At 37.6% G+C, this 27698-nt stretch overlaps 3 protein-coding genes across 3 annotated transcripts; 2 read left to right on the top strand and 1 right to left on the bottom strand.

The window, feature by feature from the left end:
* Positions 1-731: 731 nt before the first annotated feature.
* Positions 732-16896, top strand: crbn (cereblon). The gene is made up of 11 exons (XM_079242475.1): positions 732-813; positions 1100-1215; positions 1356-1558; positions 3087-3236; positions 5157-5319; positions 5620-5682; positions 5792-5876; positions 5989-6104; positions 8576-8640; positions 10095-10226; positions 14666-16896. The coding sequence occupies exons 1-11, from the start codon at positions 741-743 to the stop codon at positions 14847-14849; spliced, it is 1350 nt and encodes a 449-aa protein (XP_079098601.1). The 5' UTR covers positions 732-740; the 3' UTR covers positions 14850-16896.
* Positions 16897-21128: 4232 nt separating this feature from the next.
* On the bottom strand, positions 21129-22400 carry LOC306756783 (vasopressin V2 receptor-like; the record flags this gene model as incomplete). Its single annotated transcript, XM_079241639.1, has 2 exons — positions 21129-21337; positions 21557-22400. The coding sequence occupies 2 exons, from the start codon at positions 22398-22400 to the stop codon at positions 21129-21131; spliced, it is 1053 nt and encodes a 350-aa protein (XP_079097765.1).
* A 2054-nt stretch (positions 22401-24454) lies between these two features.
* On the top strand, positions 24455-27299 carry vhl (von Hippel-Lindau tumor suppressor). Its single transcript, XM_079241635.1, has 3 exons — positions 24455-24873; positions 25942-26061; positions 26600-27299. The coding sequence occupies exons 1-3, from the start codon at positions 24687-24689 to the stop codon at positions 26791-26793; spliced, it is 501 nt and encodes a 166-aa protein (XP_079097761.1). The 5' UTR covers positions 24455-24686; the 3' UTR covers positions 26794-27299.
* The last annotated feature ends 399 nt before the right edge of the window (positions 27300-27698 follow it).

The raw sequence follows: 27698 nt of genomic DNA, 5'->3' as shown, positions 1-27698 counted from the left end.
ATAATGTGAATATTTTTACTTTACGTCTTGATAGTTTTAGATACTGCGGAAAATTAAGTTTTATGTCCCGCCAGTTTAGTATACACTTGTGGACCATAACACAACAGTACCAAAGGTCATCTGAAACTCAAGGTAAATGGCATGGGCTGATTTTGGTTAACAGCGCGTTTCTGAGGGCTACAAGACGAAAGCTGCAATCAACACTGACTTAACACTATACTGAACTTTGCATTTCAGCTCAAGTGGGTGCTTTGAGCTTCCTCAGTATGTCTTGACTGAGGGACTCTTTGTTCACTAATCATAAACAGGAAATGCAAAGAAAAAGTTTTAAATTATGTATTTTGTCCAGACTAAACACACAGTTCCAGATTATTATTATTAGTGTCTGTGCTATACGAAGTACAGTCAATTTGTCATGTCTTAAAATCTCAGCAACAACAGTCAAAACTGCTGTTTGGAAAACAGTTATATAGTAAAGACTGCCCGGCAGGACTCTTTCATTTTATTTTTAGGGATTTAGATGACAAATATTGACTCATATATATTAATGTCTTTTATTTGTGTTTATCATTGTATATTTTTGTTACGAAATATGTTTGGAAGAGAAAAGCCTGTTGGAGCACTTTTCTGTATTGACTATTTCTGGAAATGAAACATCGCTAGATGGCGCTACGGCACCATGTTGACGCTGCAAGTTGTAGACACCGTAGAAGAAGAGTTAACATTGTAAACACAAGGATATGGCTGACGAGAGGGGTGGAGGCGAAGGCGATATTAACGACAACATGGGGAACCAACTACAGCTTTTACCAGGTAAAGTTAAAAGTAAAAGAACAGTTTGTTTTTTCATAGTGACGGACGTGCATCTTCGTTTTCTGTTAACTGCTAACTACCATATCTTCAACACAGGCCACTGTCAGTGAGCTTATCCTGGTACCTTATTTTAAACATAACCTCAGTGGTTTCGCTTTCTTTATCCTGTTACATACAAACGAATATACTTTTTTTTAGATGATATTGTTGCATATAACGTTATCTTTTGAGACAAAGAGCTAATTAACTAGCTGTATTGTATAATTATAAACTTGTGCCATGACAGACAATGAGGAGGAGGAGGAAGAGGATGGTGACATGGAGACTGAAGATCGAGACAGTGACGAAGCAGAGAAGCCCAACATCATTACCTTTGACCCTAGTTTACCCACATCTCATGCTGTGAGCCGTCATTCTCTCTTATCTCAGCTATGTCTTTATATAATATAATATAATATAATATAATATAATATAATATACGTTCATGTGAACCCTGCCACTGTTTTTCACTTTTGATCTTACACTGACTGCTGTGATGGCAGTACCTGGGTTCAGACATGGAAGAGTTTCACGGTAGGACAGTCCATGATGATGACAGCTGCCAGACCATTCCCGTGCTGCCACACACAGCTGTAATGCTGGTGCCGGGCCAGACACTGCCCCTGCAGCTCTTCAGGCCTCAGGAGGTCAGCATGATGCGGAGCGTCATACAGAAAGACCGCACTTTTGCTGTGCTTGCACACAGGTGTGTGGAAGTGTCTTTATAGTCGTGGTCATCACATGGTTGACAGACTGAGCTTGTACATTGGAAGAATTTCTTTGATTTGACCCTCAGAAGAAGTGCTGTTTATACTTTTATCTGGTTACATTAATAACATGTTTATACTAAATATTGATTTTATGAAGATAACTTGTAAATGTCAAACATGTAAACAGAACAATCTGAGGCCTTTACTATGAAGCAGGATTAACCTATGTGGGATATTTCTCTGTTACCTGGGTTGACTTACCCAGACTTTTACCATTCTGATCAGCAGTACTATGAAGCTGGGTTTCAGCTCGGTATTTCAACCCAGGGTTTCCCTATCTCAGAGGTGTCCAGCTCCGGTCCTCTCGGGCCAGAATCCTGCAGGTTTTCTATGTATCCCTGCTCAGACACACCTGATTCAAATTAATTAGTAGTAGAGCTTAATCAGTTGTGCACGTCATTGGCTGTTTGATCCATTTAGTGGAAGCTAGATGTGTTGTAACAGGAATACATGGGAAACCTGCAGGACAGCGGCCCTCGAGGACCGACTTTGGACACCCCTGCATCTTAATCAGTGCTCACTTACATAAAAGATGTGGTGTGTGTAGTGTCTATCCCTAACCCTGACAATTGCAAACTCTGTTAATGAATACATTTGTGTGATTATAAAATATTAATCCATCGGATCAAATAAACAGACAGCATTCCGATGACTTAATTTCACTTTATCATAGCCAACTGCTTCTGGAAGAAAGTACCATCAGTGTCCTTCTTTTTCTTTATATTTTCCTCTCAGTTCTTTTGCAGCCCAGCACCAACGTGAGTGCATTTAGTGTTGGAAATTTAATTCCTCACAGTGATGGCATGACGAGTTGTGTGTTCCATATATTAATTTTTCTCCAGATATGCCGTGTGTGACTATTATTTTAAGCATTATTGTTATTATTTGTAATAACATGTATAATAATAATATCCAATCCGTGCTCCTACGCTAACAGAATGGCAGGTAATTTTCCAAGAGAACTGATTGGTCAGGAAGTGGAGCTTTAATTCTTGTTGAGCTGTTATCTATAAAATAACCTGCTATGGGGCAGGTTAGCCATTCAGCATAAGTTACTATGGTGAGTTACCCCAGTAAGAAATGAACCACTATCGGAGTATGGAAAATGCAGAGTTAACCCTAACGTTACCTTGATAAGAGAAACCCAGCTTCGTAGCACAGGCCTCTGGTCACAGTTTGTTAAATTTAAACATTGCCAATGCTTTGAGATTAAGATATTAAACCACTATCAATGCTAAAAAATGTAAAGGCAGAAAACATATTGCTAACAGAAACAACTTGATGATGAAGTCATAGCTGCATTCCTTATTTTTATATGTGGACTGGCAACCAGACCAGGGTGTGCACTGCTTCTCATTTGCTAATTGCTGGGATTGGCTCCAGCATCCCCATAACCCTGAACTGGTCTAAGTGTCACAGAAAATGAATGAATACCTGACTGTAATAGCTGATGTGTCTCTGTAGCAATGCAGGTGAGCCAGAGGCAGAGTTTGGAACAACAGCTGAAATCTATGCATACAGAGAGGATCAAGAATATGGCATTGAAACGGTCAAAGTGAAGGCTGTGGGAAGGCAGAGATTCAAGGTTCATGAGATAAGAACTCAAGCCGACGGGTAAGTAAAGTGTTAAATCAAAGGTCAACGAATAAGTTTTTGTTGTCGCTTCCTGGATCAAAGGAATACCACAAACTTATGGAAGAGGAATATAGCACAGCAATTGGAATTGTAGAGTTTTATTGAAGATATTTTGCTGTAATAAAACTCCAGTTGCCTTACTTTATTGCTCTCCTACGAACAATGACTTGGATGGCTGAGAACCTTTTTTGAGATATACAGTACCCTTCACATAACAAAGCCAAATTAAATACTAGCAGGATACATCTATGAACAGGTGCGAAGGCTCAGACTGCTCAGGTGTACCAAAGCTCTTACAGGCTCCATCCATACTGTGATTTTCTGGAACAAAAAAAGAGGATGTCATTTTTGGTTGAGATGTTGAAATCAGATTTGGTGTCTGTAAAAATGATTTTCACTTTCAGTCCAAATTCTGAAATGTCTTCAGACTGATAATGACCCCTTCAGTGCAGCAACATCAAACAGAGTTATCTATTAGAAGGAACATTTTTTAGATGTGTCTAAATGACAAGAAGAACTAATTTCTGGCACGCCATTTTACAGTGTTTGATTGAAACCTTTTTATAACAAGTCACAGCTAGAGGGCAGACTAACCTTCGTGAAGGCATCAAGAAAGTAAAAGAAAAACAAAACATCTTTGTCCATTTCCATCAAGCCTGTTGGGTTAATGCGACTGTCCCTGCAAAGAGGGACATTTATGTTTTTATAGTAGTTTTACTTCAAGTAAGTTAATCATTAAAACTGATGATGTTAAATCATGTGTAGATGCCAGTCACATAAGTAATGCAAGCAGTACATGGAAGTGTGTGATGAAGTGGTGTTGATGCAGATTACCTGGTGACTCTAATCTACTGACCGTGAAACATTAAGAGGGGGTGTCGTAAACTTTTTTTTCTGTTTGTTTTTGGTTAGTATGCTCCTAACCGGTGTTTTCCAGTCTGTGTTGCATATTTTAGATGTCTTTGGCAACGGTATACTGAAACAGGGAAGAAGTGTCATTAATAGGCTCATGAAAGACTTAATGATAAGAAATTCATCAATTTGAATCAGATGTGTAGAAGCAGGGAACATAAACATGCCTGGAAGTATGTTCTGAGAAACAGAGTCTTCAGTTGTTGTGCTACAAGATGGTATAAAGTTATAAACTTTAACTGCTTAATGTGTTATTTTATATCTTGTTAAACTGTGCTGCTGTCTGCCTTGAAATTCTTGTAAAACTGTTGTCAGCTAGACTTTTCCTGCTTAAATGAAGGGTTGTATGAAGGTGAAACAAGGAGAAACTGATAGAGAAATGCTTTTTGCGTCACTGTTGCAGTCATAGTATTGATCAAGTTTACTTCCATTCCTGCCCAGGGTATAATTGTGGTCTTCTGAGCCTTTTGCTCAGGCTTTATTAAGACTCCCTTCCTTCTTTCTCTAATTGTTGTTATATAATTCACTTAAATTGGTTCCAATAATCCTGGCGACCTCCTGTTATGACTGTTAACATTTAAAGCATTTAAACTGTCGTTAAAATTGAATGATTTTTTTTCTTGAGTATCTACATTGAATTATGCGTTATATTAGATGTGTTACCTCATCCTGAGGTTTTAAGTCTGCTGCAGAAAAGAAATGGAAACCTACTGGTGCAGTTTGTTCATCAGACAGATTAATACTGGATATTTTCTTCAGGAATGAATGAACTTTGTACTGTCATTAATGCCTGTTATCCCACGTGGAGATTTTTTTTTTTTATTGCACTTTGTATGTCTAAACTCAAAAAAAAAAACAAAAAAACCACCAGTCGCGCCTTTTTGTGATCATTTAATATACAAACATCTTGTCACACAGTTTATAACATTCAGCCAGTACATCTCTTGTTTAATCTGTTATTTACTCTTCACCTTTTGCACTTTTCAGCATTAGACAAGCCAAAGTGCAGATCCTTCCAGAACGAATCCTTCCAGATCCCCTCTCTGCCGTGCAGCTGACACCGCTGTCCAGGCTCCACATGCATCCTTCCTCCAAACCACCGACTCAGAACTGCAAACAGGCACAGTGCTGGTGGAATACATATCAGCAGGTTAGACTTTCCTGCAACGGGTCATTTGTCAATAACGTACAACTAATATATGTAGTTAGATGACTGTGTTCTCAAAGCTTTTTGTAACAAACCCATCATAGTCTGCCATCTAAATTTGTGCTATAAAAACTATAACACATGAGCAGTCAGCTGTGGGCATGTACTAGTCAGTTTATACGTCTGAGTGTCAGTCTGAGAAAGGGGGGGGAATCAGTGGATGTTGAACTGCTTTAGTAAAAAAAATATTCATCTCCATTGAATGTGCTTTTTCTTTCATGGTGCATCTATCGATCTCCACAGAGGAAGTTTCACTGTGCCAGTCTGACGCCATGGCCACCATGGGTGTATGCGCTGTATGACTCTGTGAGTACTGCAGTGCATGTGCACTTTGTAAAGTTTCCTGCACATATAAACATCACATTGAAGTAAATGTAAACAGTGATCTCGCTGCTTCCCTGGATTCACCTCACAGGAGTCGCTAATGAACAGAGTGAAGAAACAGCTTCACGAATGGGATGAGAATCTGAAAGATGACTCCCTACCAACGAATGCCGTAGGTCAGCCTCTGCTCAGTTTATTTCAGATGGATCACAGACGCATACACATGTGGGTTTGTTCGTGCTTTGCCTATTTCATCTCTCCTCCTTTCTTCTGTCTGGTGTGTGTCAGACTTCTCTTACAGGGTGGCGGCCTGTCTCCCCATAGATGATGCTCTGCGGCTTCAGCTGCTGAAGATTGGCAGCGCCATCCAGAGACTCCGCTGTGAACTGGACATCATGGACCGGGTATGTAAAGGTCATCACTTGCCTCATTGTCATGTCCCACCATGCTTCTTCTCTGTCCCTGTTGGAGCCGTCTTAATTCCCCTCATGTTGTGATGAGATCCAGTTCTCTTGCATTGTACTGAGCAGACTGTCTGTTTTTCCTTATGATGTTCTTTGGTATATTTAACTAGGTCTGACATAACCTGACAGATGTGCTGTTGCTGCCGTATTTTAGTCCAAATTTATAATTGCAACGATTGTTTGATTTTATAGATGGTGACAATTAATTTTCTCATCAGTTGTTTGTTCTGGAAAGGGTTTGTGTGATCTCAGGCGATGTTTGGATCCTGACCAGAAAATGCAGACAGTGTTGACTTAGACTTTTTTTTAAATTTATTCTTTTTTAATCTTGCTATTATTACCTCTTTGGTAACATTTACATTTAGATATAAACAGCAGCAGTCTGTGCTCTGTCAACTGTGTGTCAGTGGTAATCAAGTTTTTTGGGGTTTTTTTGCCACGCTGACTGCCTCCCTCCTAAGAAGGGAAATGTCTGCTTGTTAGTGGTTCCACCACTTTGGTACAAACGTTCATGTTCCTCTCAGGGTGATTTGTAGTCAAACAGCGCACCCTTGTTTTTGTCGCCATTTTGTTGCCATTATCCGGTCAGAATTTATTGGGAGTATTCCTCATGCACCTAAGTCTTGCTCATTCTAAATGGTTGCAAATTACAATAAAATGCTTAAACTTAACCCTTTATTGGGCAAAAATAGAAAGTAGGGTTACTATAATAATGGAGGATGATGCAATACTTCAAAACTGGGACACTTTATTCTAAAATAACAGGTATAAAAGGTATACCATACTAAGTTACCACTACTGATAGCCTGATCTATCTTGATTGGTGTAGTTTTTTTTCTGATTTCCCAAATTTACACACAAAGGCAGTTTGTACAAATATGATCATTTGCCCAACATTGTCATAATGTTGTGCAAATTTCTGTCATAATGAAGCAGTCTCTTTTAGGAAGACAATGGCTCCATTTGTACAAGAAGCAGATGCTTCATTGTGATCATTGGGTTGATGGCAAGAAAAAACAATGAACTCAACTTTAATACCTGACTTTGTAACAACTTGATTCAGTTATCATCAAACCAAAAATATTTGACAGAAAGAACATTGTGTGGGGAAAATAAAAAAGCTTTCAGGTGGTATTGACAAAAACAACCACTGTGCCAACACATATGATAATTGATGTAGTGGAAATATGAAATATCTAATGTTGATTATTATAATTTTAATGATTATAATAGTAAATAATAATAATGTGTATTTCATCAATATAGAGATAAGTAAGACTTATCAATCAATGAAGAGTGAAGGTACATTAGGGAAAAGAAGGCTGGCGTCACGTTAAAGCTTTTATTTTTTTACACACATTAAGCAGAAAGAAGTGCTGACATTGACTTGCGTTTCTGGTGTTGCATTAACAACACACACACACACACACACACACACACACACACACACACACACACACACAATCTTAGTTGGGGTTTTTTTTTGTCCCATTTAATAAAATGTTTTTTTAAAAAAATCATTTTTTGTATAATTACCATTTATTAGTGATGGCAGAATTGGAACATTTGGAAGATCAAATTGTTTGGAGCAACTGTTCCAGATAAAAGAATCGATCGTTTGGAAAGTTTGGTACACATCACCAAAGTGACATCTGGCTGCCAAAAAAATGTGCTTTCAAAATATCAATCTTAATAAATTGTAAAGTTTTCATGTGTCCTGGTCATTTTGTTTGCTATAACTTCCTGTGTTGGTTTATACTGATATCTGTATAGAAGAATGTTTAATTCTACCCAGTCAGTATCTTTAGGGTTGCTTCCATACATTTAAATATTTTTTATTAATAAAGACTATCTGCTTAACTGTACTCAGGCTCAGACAGTGTTTCATCTTGCTCAAAATCTCTTATGTGTTTTTATTTTGTCAAAATGTAGTAAACCTTTTTCATTATTCATTTTGGACACAAGGTATTATTAGGTATATTAGTCTTATTCTTATGCTATACAAATATACTTGCTGCTGTGTGTGTATATTTAAGATCTATAGATAAACTGTATGTATTTATATTCTGATGTTGATGCTGCTACTACAATTCAATTTCCTTACGGGGATATATCTTGTCTTGTCTAGTCTAGTCTTGTCTTGTCCTGTAAAAGGTAGTTTGCAGTGTTTAAACATGTCTGCCCATTATACACTTTCCTCCTCAGTCTGGTTCAGGATAATCATCACTCTTAATGGACTCTCAGTGTTCACAGTGAAGCAACCTCAACTCATGTCATCACTTGAGTGGCTCCTGCAGAAGCATTAAAAATGGGAGGATAATTACAGCGGGTTCAGTGGTAGTCAGCAGTGAAGATTTCTTCATGTGAATGTTTGTTCTGTCTCCTGTTAACACTTTATCTCTCCTCTTCAGTGTACATCACTGTGCTGTAAACAGTGTCAGGACACGGAAATCACCACAAAAAAGGAGATCTTCAGGTGAGGATTTGTCTTTCTTTGCTTTGTTTGAGTCATTTCTTTTCATCGTTCATTCTGTCTTCCTTAGCAGCTCGGTATGTGATTGTGCAGATAGTCTGTACAATGCCTGAAGAGATTCATGACTGATGTTACTTATTTTTCAATGTATTTGGAAACAAAATGAAAACCGAAATAAAAAAACTACTGATAGCTGCATACAGTCATGTCAACTCCACCAAATGTTCTTTCTCATTAGTGATATTAGAACTGGAACATAGATAACATGGAGTAACATTTTAGATTAGTGTTATTTGGTGTGTTTAAAAAACCTGGAACACAAACAACCCAAAACACACAAGCATTACAAAGTTACCTCTCAAACCAAACGTCTATCCATCCTAAATGAAACAAAATAAAATAAAAACCTGCTTAATCCAGTTCAGGGTTGTTTTGATGTGGAGTTTATCTCTGCTGCTACAAGTTGAGCAGTGAGACAAAGATCATTAAACATTCAGACTCCTCTAGGGTGAATTTACGATCACCATTTATTTTACAATATAGGTTTTTGGACTGTAGGAGAAAGCTTATTTTACTTTGTAATATACTTCACCTCTAGTATAGTGAAGTAAAAGTACATATTACATCAAAATGTATAGAGGGAGTGTAAATGTATTATACATATACTGTGTAAATATTACTGAGCCTGTGTATAAATGGTCTTGCTCTGCAACTCCACTCTCAGCCAGACGATGCGCTCACTCGCTGTTACATAATGTCATTTTCTAACTGTCTGTGATGTGTTACGGTTGATATCTTGTTCAGAAGCAATGCTCAAAACCATGAAGAGGAATGAAACTGTCCAAGCTCCAGCTGAAAGTTTATGACAAAATGCTGGTTCTCTCATCCAGTAATAATGTGTGTAAGATGATTTCTGAGATACTCAGAGGTAATAAATGTCTGAAGCACAAGTTCTCAGACTAATGGGGGCCTGTTGGTGGATAATAGGTTTTCAGATCACACAATAGAGGCCTAACAAAAACATAGTTTTAAAATGAATTGAAACGTGAATTGAATTTACTTGTATTTAGTTGCGTAATTATTGAAGATGCTCAGAGTTGTGGTTTCATCTTAATGATACAGCATTTGTTGGTGAATAGTAACTGTTGCAAATTTTTATTTTTCTATCAGTCACAGTACAATATTTGCATTTCATGCAAGTTAGAGATTCTCTATAAAATCAGGCATTCAGAAAGTTTCACAAAATATTAGCTGAAAATGTGTAAATGAAATTAAAACAAAATAATGAGATTGAAAACCAAACATATAAGAAGATACTGAAATTACATTTGGAATTGGAAACTAATGCGTTTCAATTAATTCTTTACTTTCAAATGATCATTATGATGTTATGTTTGACATTTATGACAGAATCTCTGCTAATAACTTGGCCCATCTGCTTGTTTTTTTTCCTACAGTTTGTCTCTGTACGGCCCCATGGCAGCATACGTCAACCCTCACGGTTACGTCCACGAAACGCTGACTGTCTACAAAGCCAACAATCTCAACTTGGTCGGCAGGCCATCCACACTTCACAGCTGGTTTCCAGGGTAATTCTGCTACTCTCATGGCATTTATCTAACACTTTCCCATCTTAGTGGTCGATAGTACACAACCCTGATTCAGACCTTTTGCTGTATTTTTCATTATAATTATAAATGTCCTGAAAGTGGGTGACAAGCAGTCAGTATGTTCACTCAACATGAGAAAAAAATTAATTGTCCTATCCTAAATTATATTAAATAAGACCTGTCAAAACTAGAAGATCACACCCAGATAATGATGCTGGGGGTTGAATCGCTCATGCTTTTATTTGCTTACTCAGACTCAAAGGGGAGCAGGGACAGCGCAGTAGCTTCAAAGTTACTTTTTATAAAAGCAAGACATTGTCAACTTGCTGTTGCATAGAGCTCTTCTACAGAGTTGCTTTACTCCAATAACATCCTGATTTTCCTTTTTATTTATGTATTTTTAGTATTTATTACCATGTTTTAGGTCAAAATTATTGTCGTGTAATCTTCTGCTTTCTGGTATTCGCCAGGGAGCAGAGATCAGTATCAGACGGCGCACAACAGTGTTTTGAGCAAAGTTTCTAACAAAAGGAGATGGGAAGTATCTCAGTAACTGTATGCATCAAATATGATACATCTGGCTTTTTAGGGTTAAGTAACTTGGAGACATCTCTGCAGTGAATTTGGGCAAACTGGGACATCTGATGATCTCCCACAGATCACGTCAGACAAACCTAAAGCTGTAGGTCAGCTTAACTGCACAGAGCAGTACTGAGTGTTTTTGACACCTTGAGGAGATTATTTAATAACATTTTTGATCTCATGGTTGAAATGAAAAGCTTTTGTTAAATTTGTCAGAAAAATGTCAGCTCCTGCTGTGTTAGGAGTTACGTATTTTATCGGAGGACCATTGTGCAGCCACAGCTTTCTGTACTTTGAAGAAAAAGTATCAAATCAAAATTCTTCTTTGATAAATAGTTTGATGTTTTATGACATTAAAACATCTTACCAGTGTGAAGCGTATTATATTTACCAGTGCCTGTTTGTCTTTTTAGGAAATTTCAACAGAGCCTTAGATGAAGTTGTAGCACTGACATGTACCAAGTGATCACAGGGTCAAACTGAAATACATTCACCTCATTTCATGTATATTTGACTGTGAAGATTTAGATATTCATTTCAGCTTGACTTAAGATGCTTTGAACTATTTATTTTCTTTCTGACATAAAATTCCCCTAAAATCCATTTAAATTGCCAGAGGTGCAAGAAATAAGAAACTTTATTCATGACTTTGTTCAAGCTGTTAAAATCAGACTCTGGACTATATTTAATTATCTCAGCTACAGGCTTAAACAGCCACGACGAGATTCTTAATACCAAATGGACCAGTTATAAACCAGGATAAGGCAGATATTTGACCAGGAAACGTGAGGTGATCTAAATGTAACCCATCTTAAAGTTGTGTTCACCAATGACTGCAGCAGCATTGTGTGCTTTGCATACTGATATAGTGATGAGTAAAATCATTCCGCTAATCCAGTTTGTGATGTTAGAGCTCATTTTAACTGAGCTGTAGCACATTTGCTGTATTTATGAAGGCTGTGAGCCGAGCTGTTCAGGCTTTCAAGTTCTCTGAGCTGCATGTTAATTCCGCAGGAATGGACTCTGATGCACCGTTCTTAGATTAATGTGTTTTCTCTTTAAATGCAAGCAAAAAAGGCATGATTTCCCCTTACAGGAAAATTCATTCATTCATTTATGGTCGAGGGAAGCTGGACCAAGAGGCGGGGTACACCCTGGACAGGTTGCCAGTCTGTTGCAGCACCATGGCAATGGATTCTTAATTATATTATTTGTGTGAATAAACAGTGCATCATTATTATTTTAGAGAAACTGCAGGCGCTTTGAACATCATGTGAAATGAAAGTGCATGTGTCTCAGAGCACAACAAAAGCTGCCTGCTGCAGTTATGTTCTGACAAAGTGTCTCATCCTAATTAAGATGCAATTATATTATTAAGGACAGAAACTAATAAAAAGCTCTAGATATTGAAACAACACTGGCAAAATGGTTCTTGACTGAAGTCTCCAAGGAAACCAGTGCATTTACACTCAGTAAGTCAGTAAATTATGAAACTAAATATACAAGAGTCCAATTAATAGAGTGATGAAAATGAAGGCGGTTAAAGCATAAAGAGACATGACAGCTCGTGCCTCTGTGGCCTGTACGTACCTCAGTGTAAAGTTAAGGACAGCTTACATTTAAAAGTACCTCTTAATTTTGATGTGTTTGATTAGTTTTATTTCAGATGGATGTTTGTACAGATCATAAAATTAACTGGCTTTGAGTAAGTAAAAGCTGAACTTCATTGTTGTTATATTACAACCAGTCATGGTTTAACTTAGTGGAGGATGTGGCAACATTACATACACTGACTTTGTTTTAGAGTCAGAAATATCACATGAAAATCACTCTCTTTTCATTTGAGGACCCTAGGTGAAGAATAGGAACAGGAAAATATAGATGAGGCGAATATTTTATCCTCTTGGGAATACTTATTATTAAAGATGATGGACATAAAGCGGTCAAATCAGAAAAAAAATCCAAAACATATTATGACTTATTCACCTGTATACTTCGATTATTGCTATTACAGCCTCTTTGTATGAAATGGACAATAAGCTGAACGCATTCTCGGCCGGCAGAAACTCAGGATACGTGCAATTTGTATTTCACCTTGAACCACTGTTATTTTGAATGTTATTTATATTAACTGCACTCTATTATGGTTTTACTCAGGCACGTCTGTTGGGTGTATTAACTAATGTAATGAATGTAATGACTTTTATAATAATGATTGTTTAATAATGGAATAATATGCTTTTACAATGTTTTAGTTTGTAATTTTAGGGAACATCTGTTAGGGGACAATGGATGGAAAATAGCCTACGGCTATAATCTGGCTTGTTTACGTCTGCAAACTGTACATGACGTTCATTAACTGGCATTGTCCCTTTTTAAATAAAGATAAATTGAATAGAATTGAATAATATTCATTTCATATTATGAACAATGTTGCTACCTACATAAAAGCAAATTTTCCTCAAAAAACTTAGAACATGGTGTTTGTGCCTCACCAGGCTTTAGATTAATATATTCTTTTTTTTTTTTTGTTTTTTTTGTTAGTATTTTGAAATTAATTGGGGATTAAAATGGCTTTTCAGTGACAGAAATTCATTCTCCTGTGGCCCTGTTGTGAGGAGTAGCTGTTAGTTTAGCTCCTTGTCAGAATTCAGGTGTATTTCTCCAGTCTGAGCATTTGGACCAGGGTCTGTTCGACATAAGTTATTGATTGTTCGTAGGTATTTCACCAACCGGAGAAAAAAGAAAGAAAATGCATTTAAACCTTTAAAATCTAATTCTCAAAGCTTTCTGTGCCACTGAAATGTGAAAAGTTACAATGCAAGCTGAACACATGATCCAAAAAGAATTAGCAGAACTAATATTGGTGCCAGTTTTAATTATGACATTTTCACATTTGGAGCTAAGAAGCAATTATGCTGACCCGGATCATATCCTTAAAGTCCTTTTTAAGGATTTGATTTTGTCCTAATTTAAACATACTGTGACTCACTGCGCTGTAACTACGTGGTTTGAAGTGGCAGCTACAGACCCAATTAAGGACCCCAGAGCTTTATGTCTGCCCTATCTATTGCCTGACTGGGGGGATTTTGCACAAAGATTCCAAGAATGCAAAACAGTTACCACAGGATTTGCTAGTTACTTCTGCAGCTGTTTTATCAAAGTGTGTGCATCCACATTCAATGAGGGGTTGCACAAATCTGATCAACATATGAGCCTTCCCAGGAAAAAAGGTTTGCTGTCTAAAAAAAGTATTAAAGCAGAACTGCAGTGTGATGATGTATGTGTAGGCAAAGATCAGATGAATGGAATAATTTGGGCAGATGAATCATTCCACATAAAGCTGTCTTGAAACAGTTAAAAGCAGATGTGTTTGGGCACAGACCAAAAATGTATTTTCAGGGAAGGAGCTTATTATTAGCCGGATAGTACAAAGGTGTAAACGATATGGTCTGTGGAGGTTTTGCTCCCTTTGGGACCAAGTTGGGTGTAGCCACTGATTCGTATATGAATTCAAAGAGTGCTTGAAGATAATGTGATGCCACCTGTATGGAAAAAGAAGCTTTGAAGAGGAAATGCAGTCATGGAATGGCCCCAATTTTAATCTCTGCCTGAAAGGCCCGAATTAGCTTCCAAACCCACAATTTATTGACTGATTTCACAACAGAATTTAAAAATAACTTTTTTTTTTTTCAGCAAATGCATGAAAACACACTTTGTGTTCTTCAAAACTTCCATATTTGTTTATTACCTTTGTGCTTGATATGTTGTTTGTTTTAAAAAATATTTATATACTTTTCATCTGTAAAAGAATGTGATCTTTTCTGTGCTGCCAGGTATGCCTGGACAATCGCTCAGTGTCGAACCTGCGGCTCTCACATGGGTTGGAAGTTCACTGCCACCAAGAAGGACTTGTCTCCACCTCGTTTTTGGGGTCTGACCCGTTCAGCCATGCTTCCTCGTATCCCACAAGGGGAGACAGATGAGGGCAGAAAGGGCTCTCGTCTCTTCTGCCTGTGACCATCCATTTGTTCCGTTCAAAAGAAAAAAAAGAGAGAGAGAGAGAGAAAGCCTTGCAAATATCACCAAAACTGAATCTCTAGTCAGTGTCTGGCTGCAAATAGTTACTTACTAATATTCAATGCATCACCCTGCCTGTCACCTCTGGCGGCATATCCATCACATTGTGGAAAGGTCATGGAGCCTCTAAATGGCACTTCTGAGAGCAGATATGAGGAGGATATGGATGCAGTGATTGCTCTGGAAGGGGTCTTAAAATATGGGGGCAAGAGAGCAAATGAGAAAGAGGAGTGAAAGACTGGACAGACAGTGAACATGTTTATCATCCCAGCATGCAGCTCCCTGTCCAGCTGTTTTCTTGGTATACTGAGCGATAGCTGCAAGTTCACACAAATGATGCAGAATGCACATTGCTTTATACCCTCATGGCAGAGTCTGACTGCATGCAGCTTTTCCAGAGCTATCTGTCTCAGACACTTTCTTTAGTGAACTTTTAAATTCAGATACTTTGCAATCGCGTTTTCGTTTGAGATCTTGGCTGCCAGAGACTGGTGGAGGATGCTGTCAGGGTGAAAGTGCACTAATGTATGTGTTCAGCTACGAAAGTAAGGGGGAATGTTTTCGGTCGTGCAGTTAAATTTGATGTATTTTTGTATGCAAGAAGATTGGAATTTAAATGAACAAACATGCTGATGTGTGGACGAACCAAGCAGCTTATTATCACAGCAATTTCTTTTTCTTATAAATAAAAACACTGAGGCGATAATGACAATGTATAATATAACTGATATAATCTATGTCTGTTTTGTATCCACTGGACGCTCAGTGTCCCATCTGATGATATGCTTCAAGAAACAAGGATAATCTCTGGTTGCACAAGTGAATATTAGGTATGTATCAGTTCATCACGGCAGACTGTTTTGATAAAGATGAAAGCTAATGAAGACAGAAAGCGAGGACCGTTTACTCTCCTCCATTCAGTTTATTCATGACCTGTGACGTAGTAAATGCCTCGGCTCCAGCTCAGTGTCTTTTCATAGGTTTGAACAGTTTGTGAAGCACAGATATGAGTGAAAGATTAAAAGCAGCAGGTTGATAAGATTCAGAGTTTGTAGTTGAAGTTTTTAAGGATTTTCTTGTAATTTGGCTGCAAAACCCGAAAACAAGGTAGTTACAACATTCGTCCTGTTAAATGACTATTGGTCTAACAGTTGGTAAATTTTTTCGGAAGCTCGTGTTTCTGAGAATTGTATGAAAATGATAATTTTATTAGTAATGAGTCATTGAATACAGTGAGAGTGAAGAGAATGAGGATGTGCCTGATTCCATGTTTTTGATTATATTACCTGTGTGGTCGCTACTCAGCCACAGCTAACAACTGGTTCGTAAAGCTTCACTCATGGGTTCAAAATGAGGAAACAAGGTTTTGTTTGTCTTATTTTAAACAAATAAGTAGAAGTTTAATAGAACAGTTCTTTGATTTGCTATGCCAGACGTGTGTTCAGCTATTTGCTGGATACAAAGGCTCACCAGTTACTATCACCAGTCCTGAATTGCACAGTTTTTGAAAGTCTGCAGAATAGAGTGTGTGATGCTAGATTACTTTTTACTTTTTATTACTTTTTTTTTCTCTCTGTTGAGCGGCATTTCCATGCATTATGTCTTCACAGTTTAGTAGTTTAAATACAGTGTGTTGACCCTTTGAGACTTTGTCATGCAACAAACCTCTTTGTTGGTCCCTAAAAAATCTGAACGTCGGCTTCCACACTGAAGAGCTGATTCTTTTTTCCTTTTTAGTAAATAAAAATGTCAAAGCCTCATCATTTTCAAGTTTCAGATCATATCATTTGTTTTATTGAACTTTTCACCATGAGCTTATCACAGAAAACCCAAATGACATTGTTTCTAATGAAATAGTTTTATCACCAGCTGTTTGCCAGGCTGTCAGACTTTCATTCACCTATAAAATGATAAAATGGACGCTTCACTGAGGAAATCAGTTGCCTGGTTCCAGAGAAGGCCTTTGCTTGTTTTTCCATGTCATTTATTGTACCACTGAGTAAAAATAAACATGCAGGTTACAAACATGGACCCTTTGTCTGAGTTTTTACTTTTTGTTTCGCCATGTGTCAGACAGAAACTTGTTTTGACGATGTCCTCCAGAGGGTTTAATCTGACACTTCTGACAACACGTGTTACACATTATTGAACATGATTCTGAGCTTTCTACATGCAGGTAAAAGCTTTCCAGGATCTGTGAATGTGTTATGAAGATGCACAAAACCTCCATATATTCTACAGACCAGTCAACGTGTCTACTGCGTCTGCTTTCATGTGTCTGCATGTAATGTGGTTGTCGCATGTTAATGGCTTGTGCAGATACGCGTGGCTGGAAGATCATTTGTATGCTTGAACGGTGCAAATCTAATGACTGTGTGTATGTGGGACGTGTTGATCACTGCTTTACGGATGTCTTGCACTTGAGGACACCTCAGAGAAAACATTACTTGGAAAGGAGGACACTGATTTTTTTTTTTGGGGAAGATATAACATGTAGCATCTGGTAAACAAACTCCCCACTTGAGGTTGTCATCAAATCACCCAATTTACTTTGTAGTTTCAGCACATTATTTTTTTTATATCTGTTTTTTATGGCAGTTGGTAATGTTATACTGTTTTAAGCCACAGTCCATAGCAGTTTGCTTATTTTTATTGTGTTATATGGGAAGAGCAACCTTATACAAAGGCATCACACATGTCAAAGAAGCATCTCATGGATGTACTGGGATGCATCATCAATGATGTATCCTGGGTTCATCAGGTGATTCGGGTCTCGCAACATCAGACACCCTCATCCAGGTGACCCGGTGGCCGGTCGTGATCAAGTCCTGGCTTGTCTCCTAGTAGCTACCCACGGATCTGTCTTATTCAATGAGTCAATGAGATCAATACTGTCTTATGTCTCTACATGGAAGATAAGGAGCAGAGCGATGAAAAGGAAGTGCTCATTGCATCATGGGAGGTTCCTCAGCATTTAAGCCTATGACAGCATAGCTAAGGGATAGCTAAACACCACAACTCTTAAGATTTATCGAAAAGGAAGGTTGCAAGCTTGGTTTTAAAGGTAGAGAGGATGTCTGCCTCCCGAAGCGAACGAGGAGCTGGTTCCATACGAGTGGGTCAGGAACCTCCCATTGTACTCCTAGAGACTCTTGGACCTAGAAGTAAACCTGCAGTCTGAGAGCAAAGTGCTCTGTTTTAGAATAGATGGAGATCTTTTGAAATACAATCGATCTTGGTCATGGAGAGCTTTATGTGTGAGGAGAAGAATTTAAAATAAGAGAAGAAACCACAAAACAGAAGACTTTAGGGTTAAAGAAACTGAGGAACAAAACTTAAACAAAAATTATTCATCATTACAATAAGAGCTAAAGTTAAACTTGTTTGCAGGGTGTAATTTGTGGTTACTACAAATCACTAGCCAGACTCTTTTCCTCTGTTGTGCCACGATGGTGGAGTGATCTCCCAAACTTTGTCGGCTCTGCAGAGTCCTTGTCAACTTTTAAGAGCAAGCTGAAGACTCAGCTCTTCAAGGAGCACTTCCACTCTTAGTATAGCTCTATTTGTTGGAAAGTTGGAGAACTTAGCCCAGTTTTTTGCAACAAACATTATGGTATTAATTCTTTGTACTTTAAAATCGGTGATATTATGGGGTGGGAAGGGTTAAAAAAAAAAAAAAGGCCGTAGCACTTCATGTAAGGGCCTGTGTCCAACTGGACAGTCCACCAGCCTACGATGTCTACTGTCTGATTTTGTGCTTGTGTTGTTCTCACTCATAAGTAAGTCGCTTTGGATAAAAACATCAGCTAAATGACTAGAATAGAATAGAAAGATGACAAAAAAAACCACAATATGGCTTGGCGTGTTCTACCAGCCTATTTGTTGGCTCATAATGCATGATATGTCTTTACGCTATTGTGTAATATTAGTGGTCTGTAAACAAAGTAGAAAATTTTCTCATTGGATGTTGGGTGCAAAGATGAAGAGAAATTCACATTTCTGCTCAAAGTGCTCAATACTTTTACTTTTTTGGAACTATTTCACTCATATGGTTTATGTTATTTGAATTGTACATGAAAGGTGTTATACAAATATACTTGCCTTATTAATCTTAACTGAGAAATCAGTTGTGGTAAGTCTGTAAACATACCAGAGAGCGGTGGGCTGCTATGTTTCAGCACTTTGGGAGCAGGTGGGGTTTAATGGCCTTGCTCAGGGGCCCTGAATGATTATATTATGCAACATTACAATGGCTGTCACTACCTTGTGAAATCCTGGAAGATTTCTGGAGAAAGGCAGGTTAAAAAGATTAAATGGTGTTGCTCTTCTCTGCTCTGACACCTGTTGCTCAGTGAGACAGAAGATGACAGAGATTATTGTTCAGCTCACGAAAAGTGCTGTGAGTGCACAGTAAACAGAATTACATCATGCTTTAACAAAATATGGTTCAGAGGCACATTCCTGGTTTATTCTACCCCATTTGTTCTTTAAGATATTGGACGACGCATTTTGAAATATCTGTCAACGGTATTTCCACCTGTGAGAAAACTTTACAAGTGGAGACAGTTTACAAAGACGCTAAATGCAGGGTGAGGTAGTTTGGGACACACTGCTCTCCAGTAGCCCAGCTAATCATATTTTTGTTTCTCAGAGTCTAAAAACAACCTAAAACCTGCATTTCCATACAGTAGTAATATGTCTCACATTTTCAGCTGATGACATGGTTGTTCTAAAACAGATATATAAAAGCAGCATTACATCCGGTGCAACTGCTTTTCTGCTGGTCTCTATGGAGTCAAAGGTTTGGAAACACACTGAGTCATTTCATGTTGCTGAAATGAAACTCAGATTGCTGAGGTTGCCATGGTGACAAACAACTAACAAGCCTTTCTATTTAGACTCTTTTGCTTCTCTCTGAGGTGTTGCTACTCCTCATAATGACCACATATCTGTAGTATTATACAGGCTGCAGACAATGACCTGCCTCCAGTCCAGTAATGCAACATTAATTATTTTTACTTCTGAAAATAACCCCAGAAAAACATCAGTGGCTGTTGACTATGTTTTAAGTTTGAACCAAAGTCTTGATCGGAAATATTTTCCATTGACAAAAGCCTGTTACCTTAACTTCTCATCTGATGTAGCAGAAAACAAATGGGCTACATTCCCTGCGTGTGAAACCAGTTAAAGTTAAACATTTTTCATGCTGTCAGCCTCTGGCATGCTGCTCTGTCTCCATGAAAATTCCTCATCACTCTGTTGACCTGCAAATAATGCACACAGTGTGTGTGACATACAGTTTGTTTGACTCTGAGGAATACACAGAGGGAGAGAGGTACATTCCCAACGTAGACAATATGATCCTAATTTAGACAGGAGATAAATAAAATGTGGCAAGTTAAAATTTCATTTTAATCCTATTAATACATTGTAAAGTTATATCTGTATTTTTTAGATCAAAAGAAAAAGACAAGAAACCAGCGACAATATGTTTTTATTATGATATGTTTGTTCTGTTGAGTCAATCAAAACAGTTATTCACCACAGGGAACATTTACAGAACTGCTTCACATAAACATGGCACAATACAAGTTTCAGATGCTGGAACATGTTCACAATGAAAAGCAGGTGATTACGGCGAGATTCATGGAAAAAAACTGTGTTCTTACTCTTTTTTTCTTTTTTTTAAAAGCTTTTTCTTTGGAAAATGAGCCTCCAGATACAACATGTAATTTATGTGTCTGAGATCAACTCCAATGACTATATGGTTGGTTGGATTTCATTTTGTTCTTTACTTTCTCTTCTTTCCTAATTAAATCAGTCACTCATGTTTTTCTCTCACTGAAAATACATTTTCACCTCAAATCTGATCATATTTAATTTGAACACATTTTTTTTTTTTCCAAATAAAAATGACTTAATGTTGTCCAAACAGTCTGATGTTGTATACTAATATAGTCTTTAACTGCTTCTTTCTCAAAGCAGATTAATGAAACTTTTTTTTTTCTTCAGTCAGGGTTAAGTGGAATCCAGTTCCCACTCTTGTCCACCCATTTCTGATCAGCATATGCCAGCTGATTCGATGACATTCAGTTAAAAAGTCAATGTATCCTACTTGATCTTCATCTCTCTGTAAAAGTCAAATAAAGCTCCGAATCAGCTGCTATTGGGGCGCAGACTCCACCGCTTTGTTTTCTCCTTTAAATCATGTTGATACTCTCATTTGGGTTCAGAGACGTTTTTGAAGCTCACATATAAAGTGCTGACCAGCGTCGCCTCCTCGTGCATTGAATCCTTACAGTCTGAATGCCGCTGGCACAGGAGTGTCACCAGTTTCTTTGGAAGCTGGCCGCTGAACAGAAGATAAATGCAGGGATTTGCGCAGCTGTTCAGGCTCGCGAGCAACATCAGGATGGTGAAAGTTGCAGCTGTTGGAACAAAAGAAGCGCAAAGTTAAAGAAATTCTTACATGCTCATTCATTTTGTTCAGGATACCGCTTGGGTGCCTATGAAACGTTTGTGCGCGTTTTGTGCGTAAAAGCGCGCACTTCTCGAATGTACCTCGCGACGCATATTCTAAACAAATGTAGATAATTAACTAAATAACTACACAGTTTGATGAAATTTAGCACTAGATAAAAACTTACTCTCCTTTGGCGCATGTGTATCCCAGGCGGACCACAGCTGGACTGTAAAGAATGGAGCCCAGCAGACAATATAAGCCAGCACAATGACCACTGTCATCTTCAGAGTCTTCACCCTGGCTTTGGACATGCCGGCCATTCCGCTGGCTCTGGATGGCACAGGTACACTTACGCCTCCTTGCTTCTGAGTCTTTTGGTAAAGGTTGATCTGAATGGCTCGGCAGATGCGTACTTGACAAACAACAACTGCAGAAACAGGCAAGATGAAAATGACCAGAGTGGTCCAGGTGATGTAAGTCTGCAGCCCCCAGGGCTGGATGAATTCAGCCCAGCAGTCAAACACACCGGGTGCAACCTCTACTTGAGAGAATATGAAAACCTGTGGCAGGCTGCCAAGCAGAGAAACCCCCCAAGCGATGCACACAGGGATGTTCAATCTTGTGCGTGTGCGCTGAAACTTCACCATCGGGTTACACACGGCTTGGTATCTGTCGACTGTCATCACCACAATCATGTAAGTTGATGAAAACATGCCGAGAACTTGCAGGTACTTCACAAGGCGACACACCAAGTCTGGTCCAACGAACCTGTCTGTGATGTCCCACATGAGCTGCGGACACACCTGAAAAAAGGCGACCACCAGGTCCGCCAGGCACAGGTGGAAGACGAAGACTCGCATTCTGGACATTTGTTTGCGCTGTCTCCAGAGGACGAGCAGCAAGGCGGTGTTGAGGATTGCGGCGCTGACAAAGATGGCACTTAGCAGCGCGATCTCCACCTTGGCCAGACTCTCATCTCTTGGCACATCCTCCGCATCCACAAAACTGCTGCCATTCTGAGGACGCATTTTGTTTGGATTGTGGCACAATTTTGACTCACCAGCAAAGAGTCTAAGATGTGAACACAGAAAACGTAATTAAATTGTCAAAATGTGACATTTTTTCTAAAGGAAAAAGTTCATTAGAACTTGATAGAAAGGTTTTCTTCACTAAAAGAACTGATAAAAGTAAATACAACCTAGTTAGGCTCGGCAGCTATTTATTTTCTACCTACCTTGATAGATTTCTTTTTCTTTTTAAGACATGTATTACTAACGGCGAGGCTCTAATGAAACCAGCCGTGCTTCTACTCTACACGACCACTTTTCGTGCGCCTCCAGCTCCTTTATGTAACAATGATCGTGGGTGGAGCTCTCATTCATTAGGCCTGGGTCTGACTGGCTCTTTGGTGATGATGGAATACATCTGAAACGACATACTATATGGAATCATTACGAATACTTACCATTATTACTGACTGAACATTGTTAAAAGATTTTTTTCCACACAATGGAAAATTCCACAAATATTCTGGATCGATTGGATAATGTTTTGCACAGAAAGGAGCTACTTAGACTCTTACCAAGAGTTTAACTATGTTTAACACTAAAATAAACTATAAAATCTTTGAAAAAGCAAGAAAAAAACCTTCTTAAATCTAAATGAAGTCACATGGATTTAAAGAGTCACATTACGCTAAGGCTACATGTAAAAAAACAAAAACAAAAAACACTGCTACAGTTACAGTTAGATGTGCATTTCATATTTCACCAAACTATTTAAAAGTTTTGTTACACCCCCAAATTTCCCAAGGGATGAATAAATAAATATCCAAGCAGTTCAAGTCCAGTAAAAAGCTTGAAATGATCCAAAAGAATGTGGTGGAACTTGTAAAAAAAAGTCAAGGTCCTAATTAGTCCAGTCTCCTTCACCATCAAAAGCCACTCAGAGACTGAGGCAATCTTACTTTGGGGAAGACCCAAAGCCACAACACAATCAGACCACTTTGTTTTGCATTGTAGAAAGAATGTCCCAAGTGTGTTTAATAGCTGTTAAAGGTGGCTACTTACATTATATTGTTCATAAGTTTAGAAAAACATTGGTTTATAAATGGATCCTTTGGTTTCTTTAAGTAATTTATTTGTTTTATGATGTTATTTTATGAGACTTTTGAACTGCTATAATCTGAAACAATGGGGTGTTTCACAACTTGGACCAGTCGTGTATACGGTCTATGGTATATCTATAGGAAAATATGTGGCATTTTCTACTCCACAAGGCTCTAATCTCTAATGATTTTGCTTGTTGTATAACAAAACATGCCCCAAAATCACAATACAATTCTGATTAAACAAGTAGCACATTTGTGTCACTTTTCAGATGTCCATATACATCTAAACACTAGAGTTTATTGTTCCTTTGAATCGTGTGTTTTTATTTCAGTCAATGCTTAAATGATTACCAGAAAAGAAAGATAAGAGAAAAAGACCAACTGGAACCAACTTTGTGTATCAGAACTTCATTTGGTCTCTCTTTTTCCTCTCATTCTCCTTATGCAAGATATAAAAAGTTATACTCTGGTGTTGCAGCATTGACAATTTAAAGATAAAATAGCTTTATATACCTTGTACACGAGCCAAGGCCTGAAGAACTTTAACTTAATTCTACAGCTTTTATATTGTAGCTAGTCTTAGCATTTGTTCATATGATAAATCTGCAGCTGAATTAATTAAATCTGCAGATTAATCATCATTGCAGACATCAGTGCAAAGCTTCTGAAAGATTTCAGAAATTTTGTCCTTTTTTTTGGTAGCTGAAAATGAAAGTTTCAACTGGAACCTTTGCAACAACGTGTTTTCCTCTAAAGTTGGAGCAAAACGTTTTAAAAACCAGTTATTGTTTGATTCAATCTGGAAATGAAATGTCTTTAGCCGTTGTTCTTTCTGCTCGTTTCTCGTACTGCACGTACGAAACGCACGTCTACGGTTCAAGATGACGTCGCACGCCTCTCAGCCAATCACAGTGCAGAATAGTTCGGCGTCTCTCTCTCCCGGAAAAGCAATGTAAACAGACTTGAGGAGGAGTTGAAGTAGTCGAAGGTAGTTTCCATCGTGTTATTGTTGAGACTTTTGCGACTTGGTTTTAATCAAGCAATTGTAACTATTTGGATGAATAACGCAAACACGTGTCATTAATTTGATGCGGCTTTTGCGTTGACAACAGTAAAAAAAAAAAAGACTTAATTGAGCTAGCTATCAACCTCTTAGCTACTAAGCTAATCTCAGCAGTACAGATAAGGTGTTTTATTAGCACCGATGCCTCAAGAAGGAGAGCAGTCTCTTCCTCTGGTACGCTCCCTGAATAGTCGGATCCCAATTAATGCAATATTTTGCAACCGTAGCCCCCGTGTTGTGCGGCCATTATGGATAGATTACCGCGGTGTGCCTCGGATTTATGATGATTTACAACCAGGGACAGGACGAAGAATGACTACTTTTGTAGGTGAGCAACCCTCTCCCCTATTTTTATTTTATTTCTGCTATTTTTATCTTTACTTATGTATGAAGAAGTTCTGGCCTAGAAGAAAGTTTATATCTTTGAGAACGCTTATTTTATAACTAACACTGGTTTCACACAAAAAAGTCTACCCTTACTATGAAATGCTTGTAAAACAAGCCAGTCCTGGACCAGTATGGAGTCTGAGATGCATCTTTGCTTTCTGACTCTCTGCTGAAAACCCCCCAAATATATATATATATATATATATATATATATATATATATATATATATATATATATATATATATATATATATATATATGTGTGTGTGTGTGTGTGTGTGTATATATATATATACACACACAGTTGTGCTTGTAATTATTCATACCCTTTCATTAAAGAAAAGGCTGAATTGACAACAGTCACTCAAATAACTGGAGACTTAAAAAAGGAACAATAACTAAAAATTTGCAAAAATAGAATTTAGTAATATAAGACACTGTTTTTTCCATTTAATAGAGTTGAAGAAAGAAAAAACAAACAAACATACAAATTGGTCCTGGACAAATTAGAGCATTTTTCTGTTGAACAAAGGGACAAAATACCTGTCAACAGGCGCAGAAGTCTGACTGAGAGGAACAGAAAACACCTGACTGAACCGGAAACATTAAAGGATTGTTCAACAAAATATTCGTCTATAAGTGATGTAATATGTAATAAATTATCTTATTTGTTTGCTTTTTAAAAACAATATTTCTATTGAACCAGAATTAGAAAATAATGTAATGATTTTCATTAAAAAAATTTATTATTACTTTAGTCAATTTCAGCTTATTTTACAGGCAGCTGTTTTTTTCCTTATTTAATGAAAGGGTATGAATAAATATGAGCACAACTGTATGCATGAAATTGTAACATGTTCTGTCAGTACACCTATTCCTTTTTGCATAAATTGGTTTGATCTGAAGTAAAAAAAAAAAAAAAAAAAAAGGTGAACTATTACCTCTGGCCTGCATAACGTATGCTTCTTTAAATATGACATGCATTTCATTTTCATGTTTTCCTTACCAGGTCACCCATGGATGTTCAGAGATGCAGCGACTGATGAACCTTTGAGGGTGAACAGCAAAGAGCTGTTTCTTCCTAAACCGGGGGATGGTGGGGATGTATTTGTCAATATCACTTTACCAGGTAAAACTAATCAATCCACTTGAAATATTTCTACAAGGTACATTTCTGATTTAATGTGTTACAGTCTTGTTTCCCAAGTTTGTGTCTGAGCATGTGATGTCTGGCAGACTTTAAAATATGTATTTGTGTGTTTTGAAAAGCTAATATACTGTTTCTAATATGAATTTAAAAAGATATTTCCAATTCCTTAAGCATGAGTAGGCATGCAGGTAATTTCAGCAGTATATACGGTAGATTTTAAAATGTCTAATGATTATCGAGTTTTTTGTAGTGCTTCAAGTAACCCAAAATTACACACACAAACAAAAAGTTTTACCAAAGCAAACTTTTCACAGGAAAACTTCCAGATCTTGCTGTGATTGTCTTATCATCCATCAACACTCACTTTAAATTTATTTAAAGTGCAATAAAAATGAAAAAAATAAAATCTTTACTCTATTAATATTTTTTTTAAATGAAGTTTTAAAACAGTTATGTATTTGCAGTCTTGTTGCCACTTTTCTAATGCGTTGAAAAAATATTTATTTGATTTACACAGTCGACAGTCTCAAGGATCGTGCCCTTCATGCAATTCGCCGGCTCGTACAGCCAGAGGACTACAGGAAGCTGGAAATAGCACGTTGTCTCCATGAAGAGCTTGAAGACCAGCCCAGTTTGTTGAAAGATCTCCAGCGTATGAACCAGCGAGTAGAGCAGCATCTATTGGAAAGAATCCAAGGCCAGGAGGAATGAGGCATCAAACTGGAGGAATATTGTCTCATATATAGACAGCAATGCTGTATATATTCAAAAGAACAGCATAGACTGAGAAAACACTTATAAAATACAATAACATGTTGGGGTTGCTTCATGGAGGAGACACTACTCTTCATTTGATGCAAAGAAGACTGACCTTGATTTGCTGACTTGTTGTATTCAGTCAGCTGCTTTAATGAATGCCTTCCCTCTTGGACAAAAAGTTAGCTTAATCTCTGAGGAATAAAGTACTACTAATAATACTGGGAACTTTCCAGATTGTTATATCTTATTAAAAACTTTATTTAGCCATTAAACATGTTATAGTTACAAGCTAAATTCAGACAGGTACATGGTGGTTGTTCAGAATTATCCTACATTTTCTGCAAGATCTTGTAAGAGCATTAACTTGATGGACCTACTAATGAGGAAAGTGTTTCATAAATTTTTATCTTGCAGCTGATCTCCAACTAAGGAAACAAAAATCATTTAGGAGATAAACATAAGCCTGTTAAACTGTGTTGTTGAAGACCTTATACTGTTGACTTTCCTGATTTTTAATTCTTTCCCTCTTTTGATAGCCTGTTACTCATTGGTTGCAACTTTGTCTCATATCCTTCCTTCATTTATTTATGAATATTAATAAATTCACTATATTTGGAATGATATGTTATTACTTCTTGCAAGGTCTTTAAAGTGCTGTGCTGTTCAGATTCTGGCAAATTCAGAGGCAACAACTAGAGTGACAAAAGTGAAGACTCAGTGGGCTCATTTCACACCAGAAACGGAGAATAATGGCAAAACCACTGAGTATAAAGCGTGTACTATAAATGAAGCAAGTACTTTCAACATATATGATAGTAATTACACTGTAAGTTCAGTTGTTGCAGTTTGCATTTAAT

This window comes from Telmatherina bonti, assembly GCF_933228915.1.
Source record: "Telmatherina bonti genome assembly, chromosome: 6".
Classification (NCBI taxonomy): Eukaryota; Metazoa; Chordata; class Actinopteri; order Atheriniformes; family Telmatherinidae; genus Telmatherina; species Telmatherina bonti.
Note: the sequence above shows the minus strand (reverse complement) of the source record. Positions and strands in the feature narration are given on the sequence as shown.

Excerpts from the sequence above, each read along its gene's own strand:
- vhl (XM_079241635.1), top strand. The coding sequence starts at position 24,687 with ATGCCTCAAGAAGGAGAGCAGTCTCTTCCTCTGGTACGCTCCCTGAAT. Across the intron at positions 24,874-25,941 it reads AAGAATGACTACTTTTGTAG|GTCACCCATGGATGTTCAGA; the intron begins GTGAGCAACCCT and ends TTTCCTTACCAG. Across the intron at positions 26,062-26,599 it reads TGTCAATATCACTTTACCAG|TCGACAGTCTCAAGGATCGT; the intron begins GTAAAACTAATC and ends TGATTTACACAG.
- crbn (XM_079242475.1), top strand. The coding sequence starts at position 741 with ATGGCTGACGAGAGGGGTGGAGGCGAAGGCGATATTAACGACAACATG. Across the intron at positions 5,320-5,619 it reads GGTGGAATACATATCAGCAG|AGGAAGTTTCACTGTGCCAG; the intron begins GTTAGACTTTCC and ends CGATCTCCACAG. Across the intron at positions 10,227-14,665 it reads CTTCACAGCTGGTTTCCAGG|GTATGCCTGGACAATCGCTC; the intron begins GTAATTCTGCTA and ends CTGTGCTGCCAG.